This window comes from Lingula anatina, chromosome 4 (assembly GCF_051362555.1).
Source record: "Lingula anatina isolate TDL-2025a chromosome 4, LinAna3.0, whole genome shotgun sequence".
Classification (NCBI taxonomy): domain Eukaryota; kingdom Metazoa; phylum Brachiopoda; class Lingulata; order Lingulida; family Lingulidae; genus Lingula; species Lingula anatina.
In genome coordinates, this window is record NC_141770.1 from 28,348,191 (window position 1) to 28,368,776 (window position 20,586).

Genomic DNA, 20,586 nt, shown 5'->3' on the forward strand with positions numbered 1-20,586 from the left:
ATCAGCACTACATGTACGAATAAAGCAATCAAAATATTGATCACGAACTATGATTGGCCACTTATTGCCTTTCTTTCTTTACACGGTCACTATCTGTACCCAATTACAAAATGTCACAGTTGTCACCTTACTATTACTATAGATATGTAGCGTTGTACTTCAGAACCCCCCTAAAACACACATTTTAATGAATATTTGACAAGGTCATTTTAACCTTATTTTTTTATATTTCAAATTCAAAAAAAAAAAAAATAATAATAATAAGTGGATCATAAAAGTGTAAGACTGTAACTTTAATTTGTCATCAGTTTTTTTTTCCATTCATTCACAATTTATTCTTCATGTACGAAGGTAGGCACGTTTATCCTCTTATTGGCACTCATCCTTTCGCCTAACACAGCGACTAATTTGAATAAATTAAGGCAATTTTTGAACAGTTAAGGACTTGAGATTTGTAATTACGCAATTAATAAAAATATAGGGTGTGAGCGGTGAGTTACGCGGTTTCTTCATTTCTTTGGTGCTGTTAAAATACGCCTGATTTTTATTAATCGTACTTTTTTGTTTATATTAATACAATTGACAATATTTTAAATAGTTTTCCGAGTGATTAGCAACCTTGCAATTGGTTTCAAGACAAAGAAAATAGTTCAAAACTTTCGTCTATAAATCTACGCGCTTCGTCACAATCTACATGGCGGAAGGATGTGGACATTGGTGTGAGAAGTAAATATTTCCGATGCAGAAAAGATGGCATGCGGACTTACACCTGCCCAAAAATATCAGACTATAAGGACATGATGTTATTTCAGCCAGTGACATGCACACAGCTTTGTCTTCATCTGGAGTTATCAGAGACTGCCATGCAGCTGTTGTGGAAAATTGGGAAATCGAATTTTCACTAGGCCTGGTATAACGTTTTTCAATAACTTCATATTTTGAGAAGAAGACTACACTAAGAATAAAATCAGAATCCAAGTGACTCCAAACTTGGAGTCCAGCAGTGATGCCCAAAATAACTCCCAATTGGAGTCAAGTTGACTCCGATGGAGAAATGCCACCCCAGACCCCACAGTAGGGTCACAAGTGACTCCATTCACACATCCCATCATCCCTTGATTTATCTCTACACAAGAGTCAGCATGACGCCATATTTAGTAATTTTTGACTCCTCGGCACATCATGAACAAAAAACAACAACAACAATAACAGCGCCAAGAGGAGCAGCAAGTATCGTTTTTTTCAGGTAGTTGTATCCCCGGACGGGCTCGAACCCACGTCCTCCAGCTCCAGAGGCGAACACCCTAAACACTAGGCCATGCGGTCACATGTGGTGTTGTAAAAGCAATAACAAACAGTTTGTAAATCTGGTAATAAAAGCATTATATATATACCTCTCCACTGACATGGATTGGTGGGTCAAACCTACAACCTGGAAACCTTCTGACCTGTATACCAACATATCACATAAAGGGTGTGGCAACTGAAAGCCCGGGCCAGTAATAATTAAGTTTACGAGTTCTGCATGCAGAAACACACAGAAAACCACTTGTTCATGCATAAAACCAACTATGGCCAATAAAGTAATGTTTATACTGGCAAAGGATGATGAAAACTGTTCTCTCCACACCGTCTGCGCACTGCCATCACAAGTACTGAAACGAGTCCAGCGAGCGAAAAAAGTCGGTGAATGGGGTCAGCCAGACACTGGCCTCCGATAATTTGACTCTGATTTTACAGTCAGATTAACTCCATGAGAACCAGGGGGTAATTGACTCTGATAAGAGAGTCTAAAGACTCTGGTAGTGGGGTAATTTGACCCTTATATAGGAGTCCAATTTTTAAAGGGGTGTTGGACCCTGACTAGAGTGTCAAATGACTCAATTTTATGTCAGTTTTATTCTCAGTGTATGCATTCTTACAATCACCATTTTTTTCTGTATTCTACACAATGCAAGTACTGTAGGTGGGTGTTTATCTGAGAGCATCCATCCAGAGTATCCCTGGAGTTGGATCAATCTACCTACAGGTAGAACAAAAGCCTCATTGGGGATGAGCCCTATGACTATTGTATAATGCTACCTTGGTTGAATAATATCAGCACCCCCACTAAGAATTTGTACAATGCACTGTATTACATTCAATTCAAACTTTCAAATATGGGGTAGATTTGAATTGTGGTCATATCACTTATAAAGAGGGTTAGATTTCAACTTTCCAATATGTTTGGGTTACATAAAAAAGGCCCACAGTTTGTTTGGGAGGCTAGATGGAGCCCATATCATATTATGTACATTATAAACGTTTCAGGTTATATTTACTGAAACACTCATCAGATGCAATTTAAATGATATTTGATTTTATCTACTTCTATCTCTTGTTCTAAAAATGCTTTTAAATTAAATATATATATATTATGATTTAAAAAATAAAAAGGCACCATGACCAATTATGAGAAATTAAAAAGACACTAAAAGGTACTCAGATGGTGCCGGCAAATGGCGACATGCTATCTCGGGCTCTAACTATATTTATCTTTTACCTGGTTATTACAGCAGTTCTGTCAGTGACAATAATATCCTACACGACACGAAGCATCAGGATTCTTAACTCCAACACAGTTGCATAACTTGCAGTCTGCTCATTTTATATTACCCACAGCTAGACGATACGAAATACGGAAAAGGGGCAGGAGGGTGGGCAAACTAGTTAGACAACGGAGAAGAAGACTAAAGTCTTTATAACAAAATGGACTTACTGACAAGCTGAGCGAATTTTACGCTAGGTTTGACATTGCCAACAACTCGGACTTAAAGAAGGACGGAAGTACATACGTTTTTTTTATGTAGTCCGATAGTGTATTTTCTTAAATACGACTCGCCGAAAGCGCGACTTCAATACGTGCACTAGTGACCTATTTATAGCGCATTGAATGCACGGGTTTTCACCTGTGAAAACCGCTCGTTTGGAGGAAGGCTGGAAATAGCCGAAATCGAGGCCACTGCGAGATGACGTCAGGGGTATGGCCTACACTGTCTGCGACTGAGTTGGGAGGGAGATTCACAGCGTCGGACTATGGTCTGGACGACGTAAATGATGAAAGAAATGAGACGAGCACGGCAAGCGTCCGAAGCTTGACACAGTCGGTACTCCCTTTCAAATTTGAACCATTTCAGTCAGACTCTGAAGACGAGGGAGACGGCGGTGGCACTGGTGTCACTTCCAGTTTAGAAGTTCTATATTTACTTCCTTAGTGGTAAGTATAATTACATTAGAAGTATTATGCAAAATACTTCAGGAATAGGAGCAAAACTAACATTTTGAATTAAATAAGTTATGTAAATTATGTCTGCATGTCTAACATACATATATGCCATGTGTAACCTAATTTACCAGCGTTTTTTTAATTATTTATTTATTTATTTATTTTTTGTAGAAAGGTGGTGTTTGTTATATCACCATGCACTCAGGATTTGATTAGGGCTGTCTAAATCCCTATACATTGGAAATCGCATACTTTCAGCACAGGAAATAGTAATTCAAGTAAATCATACAGTAAATCAGACATATGGTACATGTAAACATATTCAATCAGTTACTCAAGCAATACTACCATCAGCACAATTCTGAAATTCTCTAAATCTTCGTCTATATTTTATTGAAATGTATACATTGCTTTTAATTCACCCAAATATATAATATTTTTTATTTATTGTCATGAAACTTACTGGGCAATTGTATTATATTCTTACAGGAAATATCTTCAAATATATTATTGCCAAGTGGTGTGGCAGTGCAGATTTCTTTGGGGGAAAATAATGCAGGGTCCCCCTACCTGCTTGTGCATTGATTAAGATTAGAAGCATGCTTACATCAAGTGGACATCACACAGAGTTAAAATTGCCCAACTTGGATTTACTTCTTTTCTATTAACGTGCACGAGGACTGAAGTGACGTAGAGTTGATCTTGTATAAAGAAATGGTTAATCATCAAAGAATAAAAATATATACTGTATATGCACATTTATCAAAAGTGTCAGATAGAAGTCTTCATAGTAAAATCTTGTCCTGCTTTTCCATTATATTAAGTCAGTTTTATTTTTCCACACTACTATTATGGGATAAGCTTAAGATAAAAGAAGTTCAAATTGAATTTATATGATTATCTCACAGTACACTTTATTATACACATTTCATTTGCAAGTTTATTGCACAATATTTAAGACTTCATGACATATGAATTAAGGCTTGAAGTTTCACATGGTACAAATGCATATTAAATATTCATCTCATGTGAAATGTTTTCATGTTTTGCTTTCATATATTGAAGGGTGTCAAAATTAATTATGAACATAATCTCTCCATTTGGTGCCTCTGTGGACCCTATAACATTTTGGTTCTAAGTCAAATATACATAGAAATTTTCATGGCTTGCAAAAGAGCTGCCCTTCACTTGTTAAATCAAGACAGTCTCACAAAATTGAGATCTCCTGTACTGTGCTGTCAAAAGGGGTGGGGCTATTCCCACCAGAGGTATATCACTTAATTTTCTTCAACGGTCTTCAACGGTCAGCAGTCAGTGGACAAAACCTAAAATGATGTACTTTTTAAGTAATTAAAATGATTTAAAGTAATTCAAATCCATTATGAATTCAATTCAATGTAAATCCTGACCAAGTGCTGCTGAAGAGATTTGTCAGAGGCATACATGATGTGACCAGAATATTCTGCATGTGACATATTTCATTTCTGTTTGTCTGGACATCTGTGGCAATAAAAATAATAATAATAATAATCAATGCAATTGTCATAAATTAAAGTACACAAAATGAACTAATATATAATGAAGCTTTCCCACCTTTACATTGAATTTTAAGCTTAGACTGAACAGCAAATGATATTGGACCTTCATTCCCTTCAGCTGGGACCCTCTTGTTACTAGTATCTGAAAATATAAGAAAACATTCTACGTATATGTGGACAGACTTAATAACACAATTCAAATCTTTTCTATTAAAATACACTCACACACACAGACGTAAACTATAGTTAGGGTAAAAAGATAATCTGAACAAGTGATTTAAAAAATCTCCACAGCTTCTGCCCTTTACTGGTATACTGAGTGTCATCAGTTAGTTTTAAATCATATAAACTTATCATAAATAAAAAAAGTAATGGAAGTACTTATGGAAGACTGCATTCTAATTACAATCTATGATACCTTGTGCCACTGTATGATGAATATCTTGGTATGCAGGCGAGTGGTCGTAACTATCTCTGTCAGCAAAATTTTACATTTCTTCTTCTTTTTCAATGTTTTCAATTGTCGTTACTCTATCAGGTAGCGCGAATCTCAAATTGTTTCTCACATATCCGCATCGTCTTCGACAGCAGATCAAAATCTTTACGGCACGCAAACAAAATTGATCTTTTTTTACCCGAAAGAAATGAAACAAAACTTCGTCAATAGAGAAACTAGTACTGTTGCTTCCATGCACCACACAATAGCGTCCTTTGCCTCTCTTCAACTTGTTTCAGTTAGAATGATGAGAAACACAACCCGCTTCAAACTTCCAAACTATTTAGCAGCATGACGGTGAAGCGAGTATACCAAACATATTACGTCATTTCCGTTTCAGCGAGTGTTAGGCAGTCGCGTTCAGGTGAGTTGTTTTGCATTATCGTCAATTACATCGCATCAGGGTATCGCTCGGAAACGGGAGTCCCGGGACTCGAATATTAAAAAATTACTCAGTCGGACTACATAAAAAAACGTATGTACTTCCGTCCTTCTTTAAGGTCGACTTCACTAAATGTTCAGAAATGGCAGGTTCAGTGTCATTTTACCCGCACGAAAATGCAGTAGTATCGAAGTAGCAAAGAAGTATTAACGCAGTAGTGGTGTGGAGCATATTTGCAGTAGAAATGCAGAATAGCCTACTGCAATTCTACTCCAAAAGTACACAGGTTTGTACAGAGAGGAGCATTAATGCAGTAGACGGTACCTGCTGTCTCCCCGCTAGGCACTGTTGCTGCTGTTCTTTTTTTTTTTTTTTTTCATAATGAGCCAAGGCGTCAAAAATTCCTTAATATGGGGTCATGGTGACTCTTTTGTAGAGATGAATCAAGGGATGAAGGGATGTGTGACCCTCCTGTGGGGTCTGGGATGGCGTTACTCCATCGTAGTCAACTAGACTCCATTTGGGAATTATTTTAGGCAACACTACTGGACTCCAAGTTTGGGGTCACTTGGACTTCAATTTTATTCTCAGTGTAGGAAACAAGAAGAGACGTGATAATCTGTCAACCTGATTGCATTCAGCAAGAGTACCCGTGAGGTTGGATTGATCAAGGTAGAATGAAAGCTTCATTGAGAATGTGCCCATAGCACTGGCTAGACCTTTTTTCATTTTTACAACATTGTGAGAGGCATCCAATTGTCCACACATTTCCTTGTGTGACGCCAGCTTAAAGATCATTAAGTCCAGGTTTAAAAGCCTTCAAATTACTTTTAAGATCTTTTATTTATTTAGAAATAAATATATGTTGAAATTTTTGATCTTTTAATTACATTTTTATATCTATTTGGATTAACACTTCTTAATACATTAACTGCATAGGCAGTGACGAATGACAAAAAGTAGGAAAAAAAAATATATTTTCTAAGACATATATCTCCTTTGTTGACAATCATGGCAAGTTTCATGATTCTACCCCCCACTGTGTTATGTTTTTTTTTTTTTTTTTTTTTTTTTGGGTCTAAAAGTGGAAGTGGTTTGGGGGTAGGGGGAGAAAAATGGGCATCAATTTACAGGGCGAGATAAAATCCTTTAAAAAAACTACTTGGTTGTGATGTTCGATGTTTGTGCTACCCAAATATATACACTAATATCACATATTTTATTCCTTTTGAAATTATTCTCATGTACAGTATATGCACCACACTGTAAGGAGAGTGAAACTGGTCATATCGGAGCAAAACCAGTGCAAAAATCCATCACCCATATTTTTTGCCAAGAATGGATATTTTTCCATTTTACTTCACAGAAGCTCATCACTATGACACATCTACACACCAGTTTCCATTAAAATCTGTTGACCCCCACATTGCCGCTATTTAGTTGAGTTTCTCGTGAAATGGCACTTAAAATCTAGTCATGTCAATTTATTTGATGTGGCTTACAAATTCCAGCTCAAGCGGCTCTGTATTCTTTTACGGCGCTCATTTCGGCCAAGGTACTGGTTCCATTCTTATGGATAACGTCGCCTGCTCTGGAAGTGAGAGCTCTATCAAAGATTGCAGTCACAACGGTTGGAAGACACACGACTGTGATCACTCTGAGGATGCTGGTGTCAGATGTCGCACAACAACAACACCTGGTTGGTGAACGGACTGTTTTCTTACTTAATGTTATTTAATGGTATTTAAATTATTTTTGCCATGCACTCGAGTCTTATGCACTTGTTAATTCCTTGAATATACTCGAAAACGTTAATATCAATATAATATAATATAATATAATATAATATAATATAATATAATATAATATAATATAATATAATTAAGTCGGCATAAAGAAGCAATTTTTTTCCACATTTTGCTAGCGTCATACTCAAAGTGAACGTCAAAATCGCCCAGTTTTGTAGGAAACAATTTGTGACCATTTAATTAGTTTTAATGAAAAACTTTGCTGATGGTCATCTGCGATTCTTTGTAGTTAAAGTGAGATTGGTGGGCCATACCGGTGAAGGAAGAGTTGAGGTGTTCTACAACGGTGAATGGGGCACTGTCTGTGATGACGACTGGGATGACAACGATGCCCGTGTGGTCTGCAGAATGCTTGGTTACAAGTAAGCACATCGTTTAATTCATGTTTTTTTTCTACTCACTTTAATCATAACGAATGTTACTCATTTCTAAAAAAAATCTACTAACATCAACTAATTTGATGTGGCTTACAAATTCTAGACAAAAGTATTCTGTATCCTTTTCCGGCGCTCATTTCGGTCGAGGTACTGGTTCCATTCTTATGGATAACGTCGCCTGCTCTGGGTACGAAGCATCTATCCAAGATTGCGGACACAATGGTTGGAAGTCACAAGATTGTGATCACTCTGAGGATGCTGGTGTCAGATGTGTCGAAGCAGGGCCTGGTGGGTGAACAACATTGTTTTCTTAATTTACAAATTTTAGTTATGCTACAAAATGGCATTAAAATTATTTTTGCCATGGACCAGAAGGGGTATCATAACGATGTTCATATGATTTTCACATTGGGCACCAATATTATGCCTCGTTTCGAGTGACACAATGCGATAGCAAATGGATAGTGCTTGTATGAAACTTTGCTGATTGTTATCCACAATTCCTTGCAGTTGAAGTGAGATTGGTGGGGGGTGCTCGTGCTGGTGAGGGCAGAGTTGAGGTGTTCCATAATGGTGAATGGGGTACTGTCTGTGATGACGGCTGGGATGACAACGATGCCCGTGTGGTCTGCAGAATGCTTGATTACAAGTAAGACCATCGTTTATTTTGTTTCTTTTGCTATTCATTTTAATCGTAAAAGTGTTATTCATTTTTTTCAAACCTGGTTATATCAACTAATTTGATGTGGCTTACAAATTCCAGCCCAAGCGGATCTGTTTCTTTTGATGGCGCTCATTTCGATGAAGGTACTGGTTCCATTCTTATGGATAACGTTGCATGCAATGGCAGTGAGACGACTATCAAAGAATGCAATCACAACGGTTGGAGGTCACACGACTGCGATCACCTTGAGGATGCTGGTGTCAGATGTCGCACAACAACAACACCTGGTGGGTGAACAGATTGTCTTCTTCAATTTGGTATTTAATTCATTCTACACAATGGTATTTAAATTATTTTTTCCATGGACCCGAGATTAATGCATTGTTAACACCTTCAATATATTCCAAAACGTTAAGAACAATATAATATAATATAATATAATATAATATAATATAATATAATATAATATAATATAATATAAATTGTTTCCACATTTTGCTAGCGCCATACCCAAAATAAACGTCAAAATCGCCCAGTTTGAAAAAATAATTACACTGTACTTTTAATGAAAAATTTTGCTGATCGTTATTTGCAATTCATTGAAGTTAAAGTGAGATTGGTGGGAGGTTCCCGTGCCGGTGAGGGAAGAGTTGAGGTGTTCGATACTGGTGATTGGGGCACTGTCTGTGATGACAGCTGGGATGACAACGATGCCCGCGTGGTCTGCAGAATGCTTGGTTACAAGTAAGCAGATTGTTTATTTCATGTTTCTTTTTCTACTCATTTTAATCATAAAGAATGCTACTCATTTCTAAAACAAAAAATCTGCTAATGTCACCTAATTTGACGTGGCTTACAAATTCCAGACCCAAGTATTCGGTATCCTTTTCCGGCGCTCATTACGGTCCAGGTACTGGTTACATATTAATGGATGACGTCGAATGCTCTGGAAACGAATCATCTATCCAAGATTGCGGACACAACGCTTCCAGGATACACAACTGTGATCACTCTAAGGATGCCGGTGTCAGATGTGCTGAAGCAGGGCCTGGTGTGTGAACAGATTGTTTTTTTTTACTGACAAAATTTTGTCTTGCTACAAAATGGAATTTATATTATTTTTGCCATGGATTCGAGGGGGTATCATAATGGTGTTTAAATTATTTTCATATTGGACATGATTTTTTTGCCCCATTTTGTGTGAAACAATGAGTTCATCATCATCATCATCATCATCAGCATTTAGAGCCTATAGTGTCGCACTGTTGGACAAAGGCCTCAGCATGCTTTTTCCATTGTTTCCTATCCTGAGCCTCAGATTTCCAGTTTGGCCAAGGTTTCTTCTTCCAAGACTTCCAGTAGTCATCTAAATCATCCCTCCATCGTTTGACCGGCCTTCCTCTTTTTCTTTGTCCATACCTTGGGGTCCATTCTGTAAGCATGATTGTCCACCTATTGTCCTTCATTCTTTTGACATGTCCTGCCCACCTCCATTTCATTTCTTTAACTGTGAGCAGTACCTCCTTAACTTTGGTCTGTTCCCGTAACCATACATGCGTTTTCCGCTCTCTTGGACTGATGTTCAACATAATTCGTTCCATCTTTCTCTGAGCTACTTGTAGCTTGTCTTCCATGGAGGCATTCAGTGCCAAGGTCTCTGAACCATAGGTGATTGCCGGCAGCACACAAGCATTGAACACTTTCTTTTTCAGGCAGGTAGGAAGGTTGCTCTTGAAGATGTCATTGTGCTTCCCATATGCTGCCCATCCTGCTTTTATCCTTCGTTGGATTTCTTTCTCCAGTGTTCGATCACTAAGGCTGAACCGTTGCCCAAGGCATATATACTCTTCTACTGCTTCTTTCTCTTTGGTGTTGACCTTCACTGTGCAAGGGGTGGTTAGTGGTCCAAACATCACCTTTGACTTGCTGGTGTTCATCTTTAGCCCACTTTTAGCACTTTCATCTGCTAACGCCTGTAGCATTTCTTCAAGGTCTTTTGCATCATCTGCTACTATTATGATGTCGTCTGCAAACCTAAGGTGATCCTGGTACCGTCTATGTTTATACGTTCCAATGCTGCTGTGAACAGTTTAGGAGAGATTGTATCTCCTTGGCGAACACCTTTCTTGATCCTGATCTTTTTGGTGGTCTTGTGTAATTTGACTGTTACAGAGCTATCGGTGTATATGTCTCTGAGGACGTCTACGTATCCATCTTCGATCCCTAGATCTTGCAGGGATGCCAGTATATACTGGGTTTCTACTGAGTCAAAGGCTTTTTCATAATCAACGAATGCTACACATAGTGGGATGTTATACTCGAGACATTTCTCTTTGAGCTGGTTGACAGTGTGCATATGATCAGTGTGTTTGTGTAAAAGTGTGAAAGACAGGCAACGGTCTTTAGTCGCTTTTGAAATTGTTCGCGATTAATATTGAAGTATAACTCCTTCGCCTGCATGTAAACGTGTTACTTTTCCTCATGTTCTCTATATTTCTTTTAGGTGGTTGAGACAACGGGATGAGATCGATAAAAGTAAAGGTAAATCTAAACAATTAGATGCGATTTTTGTGAAATGACATAAGTGATGTGCATGTACCTAGCATGTTTACATTCTTGAATTTCTTATTTGTTAAATCTTTGATACACGGCCTCATATATGTATTTATGTCTCCTCCATCTCAGTGTACCACAAACTTTTATGGTCTCATTCATAGCAAGAAAGAAGGCAACAAGGAGTATTGATTGTTCGTGATTTGGCCAAACAAGGCCGCTTTTATTACATAACCCCTCTATCCTAATCGTTTTAACAATAATAACAATGTAGCAAATTGTTGCCTGTATTAAATGTTATGGCCTTAGGGATAAAAATTATATATCAAATATTCAATAAGACTCATCATCCTAAAAATAATGATGCGACTAAAAAACAGTTGCGCGTGCCAAACTAGTGAACAAAAGGACAGTTCGCTTCGCGTGGCACGCCTTAACATGGGTTTAGCCTCTTCAAGCTATAATCCTATCGCCGCAACAAACAATAGGGACCTTCTGGCTGATGTATCCTGCTGTTAATTACACCTAGTAACAGCGGATTGTCGCGCTCGCGCTGGACCACAGAAACCGGCGACATGGGGTTCACTCGTATTAAGTATTGTGTTATTCCACCTAAGCTATTGTGTTTGTGCGTTCGAATTTTGAAAGGATTTATACGGCCCTCCATTGTTTGTCCGACCCCTTCTATTCACAAGATAGGGATTAAAACATTTCGAACGTTGTTACACCGTTGTACAACGGAAAAAAAAATTATTCCGACCACTGTATTTTGATGTAAATCTTGTACAAATTAGAAAGTAGGCAGATGGGTCAGTAATTCTTGATGTCTTTCCTATTGCCCTTTTTGAACATTATGATCATGTTGGCGTTTTTCCATGCTACAGGGATTTCCTTCAGAAGTAAGCACTTTGTGAAGAGCCTGGCTAATTCCTGAGATAGGATATCTCCTCCTGCTTTTACCATTTCTGCTTTGATGTTGTCATTTCCAGCTGCCTTCCCGTTCTTCATTTTTTGGACTGCTGACTTTACTTCCCAAGCTGTTATGTCTGGTAGATCGCATGCCTCTGTTGAGATTTCTATTCCCTTGTTGCTATCATACAACTCTCCATAGAATTCTTCTACTCGTTCTAATATCTGGTCTTGTGTGGTGAGCTCATTTTCATCTTTGTCTAGAGGAGTCAGCATTCTGTCCTGCCCTAGTCCTGAAACAATGCGTTAGCAAATGGATAATGCTTATTTAATACTCTGCTGATCGTTATCCACAATTCCTTGCAGTTGAAGTGAGATTGGTGGGTGGTGCTCGTGCCGGTGAGGGAAGAGTCGAAGTGCTCCACAACGGTGAATGGGGCACTGTCTGTGATGACGACTGGGATGACAACGATGCCCGTGTGGTCTGCAGAATGCTTGATTATAAGTAAGCACATCGTTTATTTTATGTTTCAGTTGCTACTCATTTTAATCGTAAAAGTGTTATTCGTTTTTTTTTTTAATCTGGATATGTCAACTAATTTGATGTGGCTTACAAATTCCAGCCCAAGCGGATCTGTTTCTTTTAATGGCACTCATTTCGGCGAAGGTACTGGTTCCATTCTTATGGATAACGTTGCATGCAATGGCAGTGAGACTACTATCAAAGATTGCAATCACAACGGTTGGAGGTCACACAACTGCGATCACCTTGAGGATGCAGGTGTCAGATGTCGCACAACAACAACACCTGGTGGGTGAACAGATTGTTTTCTTTAATTTGGTATGTTAGTCATGCTACATATTGTTATTTAAATGATTTTTGCCATGGGCCCTATTCTTATGCACATTAATATTAAAAAAAAAAAAAAATCACGTTTTGCTAGCGTCAATCTCAAAATGAACCAGTTTTGAAAGAAACAATGTGTGGACAAATGGTTAGTTCTAATGAAATAATTCATTGGTTCTTATGTGTAATTCTTTGTAGTTAAAGTGAGATTGGTGGGTGGCTCTCGTGCTGGTGAGGGAAGAGTTGAGGTGTTCCACAATGGTGAATGGGGCACTGTCTGTGATGACAGCTGGGATGACAAAGATGCCCGTGTGGTCTGCAGAGTGCTTGGTTACAAGTAAGCACATAGTTTAATTCATGTTTCTTTTTCTACTCACTTTAATCATAAAGAATGTTACTCATTTCTAAAAAAAAATCTATTAATGTCAGCTAATTTGATGTGGCTTACAAATTCCAGACCCAAGTATTCCATATCCTTTCCCGACGCTCATTTCGGTCGAGGTACTGGTTCCATTCTAATGGATGACGTCGCCTGCTCTGGAAACGAAGCATCTATCAAAGATTGCGGACACAACGGTTGGAGGACACACGACTGTGGACACTCTGAGGATGCTGGTGTCAGATGTTTTGTTGCAGGACCTGGTGGGTGAACAGGTTGTTTTCTTAATTGACAAATTTTAGTTATGATACAAAATGGCATTTACATTATTATTATTATTATTATTATTATTATTATTATTATTATTATTATTATTGTGGCGGGTGACACTTCAATACTAAAGAGAAGACTGTATTTGTACTCATACGGTTGATTTATTGTCTCTTTGCACAAACTTGTGTGACGATACTTATGTGTGTATGGTTCAAATCTGTAAAATAAAATAAAATAAAAAATGCTTAAATAACTGACAAAAACCCTAGAGCACATTATATATAGATATAAAGAAACAAACAGATAAATAAATATTAATAAAGTGAATACATTAAATAATAAAGAAAAATGACACTTCTTTTGAAATTATCCACGAGTCCACACCCAAATTTTACTGAGACTTGTAAATACCACAATATATTTACCTAAAACTAAATTTGAACCTAATATGAATTTGATAGTAATAATGGCAGTTGTATTAAAGTAAAGTAAATGAAACTTACAATTTTTTTGTCCTCTTTTGTATGACACATATCTAACTTCTTGGATGTCTGCATATAATTCAACTGCTTGCATCTAAGCTTTCTGTGTAATCAACTGCTCATGCTTGGTGGCAGTGTCTATTATTAATAGGGGTGAGTGGACTACATTAAACAGTAGGGGTGTCAGGTTATATGTCCTTTACACCGGCCCCTTAAATGTGAGATTATAAAACGAACATTTACCTAATAAACTTCTAAAGGACAGAACTTAACTCTCTATGTATGAAGTACATTTTATAACATAAGCATATCAGTTTTATGGTACATCTTAAGTTAACTCCTTAAATGTCAATCTTAAACTAAGTAACACAATGTCCACTGTTTAATTAATGTCACTTTATCCAATGTCCTTCATGGTAACCTCCATGAATTATTGTCCTCATTGATCACTTTCCATGTCTTAAATGTCCTCCATGAATATCCTTTCCATGAATGAAATCCATTGTTATAACAGTCTCTGTCTTTAACACAAACTGATGTATAAATGAAAATTCAATTACATATGTTATCATTATCTCTGAACAGTCCATAATAAAACAAAAGTAATGAAACAGTCTCTAAAGTCTATAAATCACACAGTTCTGCATTCTGTGACCTCTTCCAGTAAGCACAACTTGGTTATGGGCCTAATCAAAGTTGTGTTGACAGTTTGTACTTCTGTAGATCTTACATGTCCATCTCTCCCGGAAAAAGTATTGATGGCTGTTGCAATTTGCCACATGTTCCTTGGAGTGTTATCTGCAATTAAAACAACATCACCAATCTGTATATCACGTCTTACAGTCATCCACTTTTGTCTGCTTTGTAATAATGGCAAATATTCTCTCACCCAACGTTTCCAAAACAAATCAGCAAGGAACTGTATGTGACGCCATCTTTTAGGACTGTACATATCTTCCTTCTGAAATCTACCAGGTGGAAGTGTTGGGCCTGAACGCAAAAGGAGCGAATGATTGGGTGATAGCGGTTCTGGATCTCTGGGATCATCTGAGACATATGTGAGTGGTAAACTGTTCACTATGCTTCCCACTGTGCACATAAGTGTAGATAGTCCTTCGTCATCTTAGGTCTGCTCTCTCATGACTCCACTTAATACCTTACGAATTGTCCTGATCTGTCTTTTCCATGATCCACCCATGTGTGAGGCTGCTGGTGGGTTAAAGTTCCACTTATTTTCTCTCTGTCTGAAAAATTAACCTAGTTTCATTTGGTTCCATCCCTTTTCTGCTTCTTTCAGCTCCCTATCTGCACCTGTGAAGTTTGTGCCATTATCTGAATTGATCTCCTTGGGCATGCCCCGTCGGCTGATGAACCTCTGTAATGCATTTATGAATGAACTGGTGTCCAGTGAATGTGCTATCTCAATGTGAATAGCCCTGATGGTTAAACAAGTGAAAATATACCCATATCGCTTCACAAGTATTCGACTCCTGTATATGTGAATGGCGGGTTTCCAGGTGTGACTCTGCTGGCGGGCAAATCGGCCATCTTCTGTGTCCTACAGGGAGATTGTCTTTTTCTGCATATGAAGCAATTAATTACTCTGCGGATAGCTGTTCTTGCCCCTAGTATCCAAGATTGTTCCCTTGTCATTAATAAAACATATTCTCTACCTGAGTGACCTGAATCAATGTGGGACTGTCGGATCAGCAAATCAGCTATGTGATTTCTTGGTAATATCATTTGATGTCTGGCGTCATGTGGTATTGGAGCTTGATTCAATCTTCCTCCTACTACAAGTACACCGTCTTCTGACAGCTGAGGGTTGAGACGATGCAGATTTCTATGTCTCAATTTGGCATTGGTAGGGTCTGATTTCTTGAGTGCTGCTATTTCTTCACTGAACGCTTGTCTCTGAACATATTTGATGATTTCAATACTGGCTCTTTGTAACTCATCAACAGTAAGTGATCCACTGTCACAACTTGCACTGACCTGTACTTTAGCCTTTAGCCAGTTTTTGAAACGTAACCACCAAGCTACATCTCTCTTTAGTTTATACCACGAAGACTGCCTATGAATTATCTTGTCAACAGCCGTGTCTTCTGATCTCTGAGCCTGAGTCACATGTGAGGTGACTTTCACTTCCAGAGCCATGTCGTTGTCTGCATGTAATGTGTCACCTGGTAAACTTGGCCTTTGCTCTTCAATTTTCTGTAGGAAACTTGGTCCTTCTTTCCATCTCTTATTATGGAGAAGTTGGTCTGGTGTTTGTCCCCTTGAAACGTCATCCGCTGGGTTGCTTTTGGAATCCACATAGTGCCACTGGTTCGGCTGTGAACCTTCTCTGATTACTGCCAATCGATTGGCGACGAAGGTCTTGTACCGATTGTCTTCATTGGTTATGTATCTGAGTACTGTTGCACTATATGTCCAAAAAACAGAATCTGAAACTCTGAAGTCAATGTGCTTGAGTATCACGTGGTTTAATTTCACTGATAATGTCGCTGCCATTAACTCTAGTCTTGGTATTGTCACTTTCTTGATTGGTGCTAGTCTTGATTTGGCCATCAATAAACAACAATGTACTCTATCTTTGCAGACGGTGCGAAGATATGCTACTGTTCCATATGCTGTTTCTGATGCATCAGAAAAGAAATGTAAAGAATGATCAACTATGTCTGTGTCAACTGAGAATTTCACACATCAATTGATCTTCATTTCTTCGAGCCTTTTTAGGTTACTGTGCCATTCCAACCACTTCTCTCTCTCCTGGTCTGGTATTGGTTAATACCACTGTAAATTCTGTCTGGTTAACTCTTGTAGAATCTTCTTTGCCGGCAAAACCTAAGGGATCAAATATGCTGCTGACCATACTCAAAATACCTCTTCTCGTTAAAGGTTTCTCTTTAAGAGCAATCTTGTAACAAAAATCATCCTCTTCAACATTCCAATAAATACCTAGAGCTATCTCTGTAGGTAACGCTTGTTGACTGAGGTTGGCTTCAACACCCTTGGCTCTCTCTTGGACTGGAATAGATTCCAAGACTTCATGTTTGTTGCTCATCCACTTGGTTAGTTTAAACCTTCCAGATTCTAGCGACTCACATAACTGGGGAATAAACTTCACTGCAGTTTCCACGTCTGGTAGTGTCTTTAGGCAATCGTCTACGTAGAAATTCTTCTTGACTGTTTCCACAACTGATTCATCACAACCAGTCTGGTTCACTTCAGCTGTATGTCTGAGGACTAAACTGCAAATGCTGGGACACCATGTACCACCAAATAAATGTACTGTCATTCTGTGGTCTACAGCTGGTTGAGACAAGTCTCCATTTGGCCACCATAAAAGAAGTCAACACACTTCTCTCACTGGGGGGAACTTTTACTTGATGGAACATGGACTGTATGTCTGCAATTATCGCCACTGGCTCTTCTCTGAATCTAAGTAGGACTCCTAGTAGACTGTTATTTAGATCTGGTATACTTGTTCATTCAAGGAAGTACCTTTGTATTTTGCTGAGCAGTCAAATACAACTCTTGTTTTCTCTGGTTTTCTGGGATTTATCACTGAATGGTGAGGTAAATACCAAGTAGGCATGTCATTTTGTTCAGTTGAGAAAGTTGTTTTCTCTGCATATCCACATTCTAACAGATCTTTCATGTAGCAACAATAGTTTTGCTTCAAAACTGGGTCTTTTGTCAACTTTTTCTGCAGATTTCCTAGTCGCTGCTGGGCTATCTGAAGATTATTGGACAATGTTGGTGGTCTTTTTCTGAATGGAATAGAAACTTCATAATGACGATCTTCATTCTGCTGCAAGGTTTCTTCCCACATACTTAGTGTCTTCTTCTTATCAATGAATGACATGGCCTTCTCATCAGTAAGATCATCTATGTCTTCAACTTTCCAAAATTTTGCGACATGATCTTCTAATGTTAGAAAGTTTGATATCACTTTAGGCTCCTTTGTCCTGGCTTGGCAGTTGTCCATTGGCATTGGTCCACTTATCGCCCATCCCAGTATAGTTTTTACTGCATACGGCTCATTTAAACAATCATGTCGTACTTCATGTGGCAATAGAACTGTAGGATTGTCTTGACCAATTAGCATAGTAACATCCTTAACATCTACGGGCGGTATTTGCAGATCCTTGAGGTGTGACCACTGCCTTATGTCTGTGGGTGTTGCCATGTGTTCTATGTTGATTGGCAGATGTGTTCTGGTGAATACACGTGGTAGTAACACTTTATCACTTCCTCCAACTTGTTTGACTTCCAAGCTCACCACTGAAGTCTCCGCTTTACTGTTGGCCCTTTCAAGTGTGGTTAATGACATAGTGGTGCTGTTGGTGCTTCTAATCTGTAGCCTTCTACATAGTTCGACAGAGCAAAATGAATGGGTAGATCCACTATCAAGAAGAGCAGATGTTGTTACCTCAATTGGCGAGTCGACTCATCTGACTGTCAGAGGAACTATGAGTAAAACAACTCTGCTATGGCTCATCATGTTGCTTGGATGGGATTCTTGACCTATGTAACCACTGCTACCTTGTGCTGTGTTAGAGGTGCTCTGTGGTGTGTTAGTTGCGACTCCTCTTTCGAAACCTGGCACTGGCATGTGGAGAAATTTTGTGTCTCTTTTTCCGCAGTTTGGAACTGAACAGACTCTTTTTAAACCGCATTTCTGTGCAACATGACCAAGGTTAAGACAATTGTAACACAGCCTGTTTGAACGTACGAATTTGAAGCGATCCTCAACCTTCATGCCTTTGAATATATCACAACCAAAAGGAGAATGACGGCCACTGCACTGGGGACAAATCTTATCAGCCTCTGGCCTAGATGTGGACTGCTGCGGCTGGAAACTGGATGTTGTAGCACTGTAACTGGAGCTCCTGTCTTGACCTCTGTTTGACCTGATTTTCTGAACTGTTTTCTGTTGATCAAAGGAGTTACCAAAAATTGGGTCATTCGCTTCATCAGCTGCATCCTGGACAAACTGTGAGAGGTCCTCTATAGTGGGTTGTCTGTCCTGTCTGCGTATCCCTAAGACCTGCTTCCTTCATCTGGACTGAGGAAAAGCTGGTAACTTTTCTACTAATCTAACAAGTGCTGACTGGGTGTTGATTTCTTGGAGATGATCACTTGCCTTCAAAGTTTCTAGACATACTTGTAAATCATCAGAAAAGTCTCTAAATGCCATCTTATCATTGGGTTTTATGTACGGCCCTTCGGATACTTTCTTTATCCAAGCTTCAGATGTAATAAAAGAGTTTCCAAACCTCTGCTTCAGCAAGTCTCTTGCTCTCTTATACCCCAGGGCTGGCTCCATAGCTAAGCAACATTCAATATTTTTTCGCTTTTCCAGAACAATACTGAACTAACCTCAAAAGTTTTGAAGCACAGTCAATAGTTTCTTTTTCTACCACACTATCAAATGTACGTATGAAAGACCAATATTTCAGTGGGTTGCCATCAAAACTGCTCATCTCTGTTTTAGGTAAGAGTGCAATGTCCATTAATCTCTGCTGTATCTGAATGGCACTAGGTACACACTCCTCTGGCTTAACACTTTCAACCCATGTACTTACTTCTTTCTGGGAACTTGGTTGAACTGCATCATGTTCAGCAAGGTTTTCACTGGTGAGGTCATCACTAATACCCTGGTTACTGTGGCGTGCAGAGAGTAAACTGCCTGGTGCCTTTTGCTCTAATGCTTCCTCTTCTGCTGCTGTGATAGAAATGTCTGCCTCTAAACGTAAACTTGCCTTCCTCTGTCTCATCTGCAAATCTTCCAATTCCCGCTTTAACTTAATTTCCATCTCCTCGTTTTCTTCTTGCTGCTAACCTGGCCTTCTCACTGCTGACTGATACTTTGGGTTTTCTGCTACTAACATGACTACGGGCTATGGCTTTCTCCAGTTCATTTATTTGCTCTGCAGCACTGCTGTCTCTCACAGGGTGTTTGGACTCACTTTCAGGTTTTGGGGTTGATTCCTTTGTCTTCTTTGTCGACATACTGGAGTGACGTAAAGGTGTGACGTAGACTGACTTCTTTGCTGGCTTGACTTGAATATACAGTTAGGTGACGCAGTAAAAAAAAATTATTTGAACTTGAAATGTGACGGGTGACACTTCAATACAAAAGAGAAGACTGTATTTGTACTCATACGGTTGATTTATTGTCTCTTTGCACAAACTTGTGTGACGATACTTATGTGTGTATGGTTCAAATCTGTAAAAAATAATAAAATAAAAAATGCTTAAATAACTGACAAAAACCCTAGAGCACATTATATATACTTGTAAAGAAACAAACAGATAAATAAATATTAATAAAGTGAATACATTAAATAATAAAGAAAAATGACACTTCTTTTGAAATTATCCACGAGTCCACACCCAAATTTTACTGAGACTTGTAAATACCACAATATATTTACCTAAAACTAAATTTGAACCTAATATGAATTTGATAGTAACAATGGCAGTTGTATTAAAGTAAAGTAAATGAAACTTACAATTTTTTGTCCTCTTTTGTATGACAAATTTCTAACTCATTGGATGTCTGCATAAAATGCAACTGCTTGCATCTAAGCTTTCTGTGTAA

The 20,586-nt window shown here is 38.5% G+C and overlaps 4 protein-coding genes and 2 long non-coding RNA genes across 6 annotated transcripts; 3 read left to right on the plus strand and 3 right to left on the minus strand.

Moving 5' to 3' along the window:
• Positions 1–2,879: 2,879 nt before the first annotated feature.
• On the plus strand, positions 2,880–4,299 carry LOC112041648 (uncharacterized). Its single transcript, XR_015334176.1, has 2 exons — positions 2,880–3,256; positions 3,437–4,299. It is a non-coding gene; the product is annotated as an uncharacterized LOC112041648 (long non-coding RNA).
• Positions 4,149–5,794, minus strand: LOC106176768 (uncharacterized). The gene is made up of 3 exons (XR_015334174.1): positions 5,222–5,794; positions 4,859–4,945; positions 4,149–4,590 (listed from the first exon to the last, which is right to left on the minus strand). It is a non-coding gene; the product is annotated as an uncharacterized LOC106176768 (long non-coding RNA).
• A 1,459-nt stretch (positions 5,795–7,253) lies between these two features.
• On the plus strand, positions 7,254–9,589 carry LOC106180681 (neurotrypsin-like). The gene is made up of 7 exons (XM_087011511.1): positions 7,254–7,380; positions 7,719–7,851; positions 7,970–8,154; positions 8,377–8,515; positions 8,630–8,817; positions 9,136–9,274; positions 9,397–9,589. The coding sequence occupies exons 1-7, from the start codon at positions 7,254–7,256 to the stop codon at positions 9,587–9,589; spliced, it is 1,104 nt and encodes a 367-aa protein (XP_086867637.1).
• Positions 9,590–11,893: 2,304 nt separating this feature from the next.
• LOC147762716 (uncharacterized) lies at positions 11,894–12,507 on the minus strand. Its single transcript, XM_087011512.1, has 2 exons — positions 12,390–12,507; positions 11,894–12,285 (listed from the first exon to the last, which is right to left on the minus strand). The coding sequence occupies exons 1-2, from the start codon at positions 12,505–12,507 to the stop codon at positions 11,894–11,896; spliced, it is 510 nt and encodes a 169-aa protein (XP_086867638.1).
• A 169-nt stretch (positions 12,508–12,676) lies between these two features.
• On the plus strand, positions 12,677–14,132 carry LOC147762717 (CD5 antigen-like). Its single transcript, XM_087011513.1, has 3 exons — positions 12,677–12,803; positions 13,038–13,176; positions 13,297–14,132. Exons 1-3 carry the CDS (start codon positions 12,677–12,679, stop codon positions 13,487–13,489), a joined length of 459 nt encoding a protein of 152 aa, XP_086867639.1. The 3' UTR covers positions 13,490–14,132.
• Positions 14,133–15,446: 1,314 nt separating this feature from the next.
• On the minus strand, positions 15,447–16,544 carry LOC147762718 (uncharacterized). Its single transcript, XM_087011514.1, has one exon. It carries the CDS (start codon positions 16,542–16,544, stop codon positions 15,447–15,449), a length of 1,098 nt encoding a protein of 365 aa, XP_086867640.1.
• Positions 16,545–20,586: the final 4,042 nt, after the last annotated feature.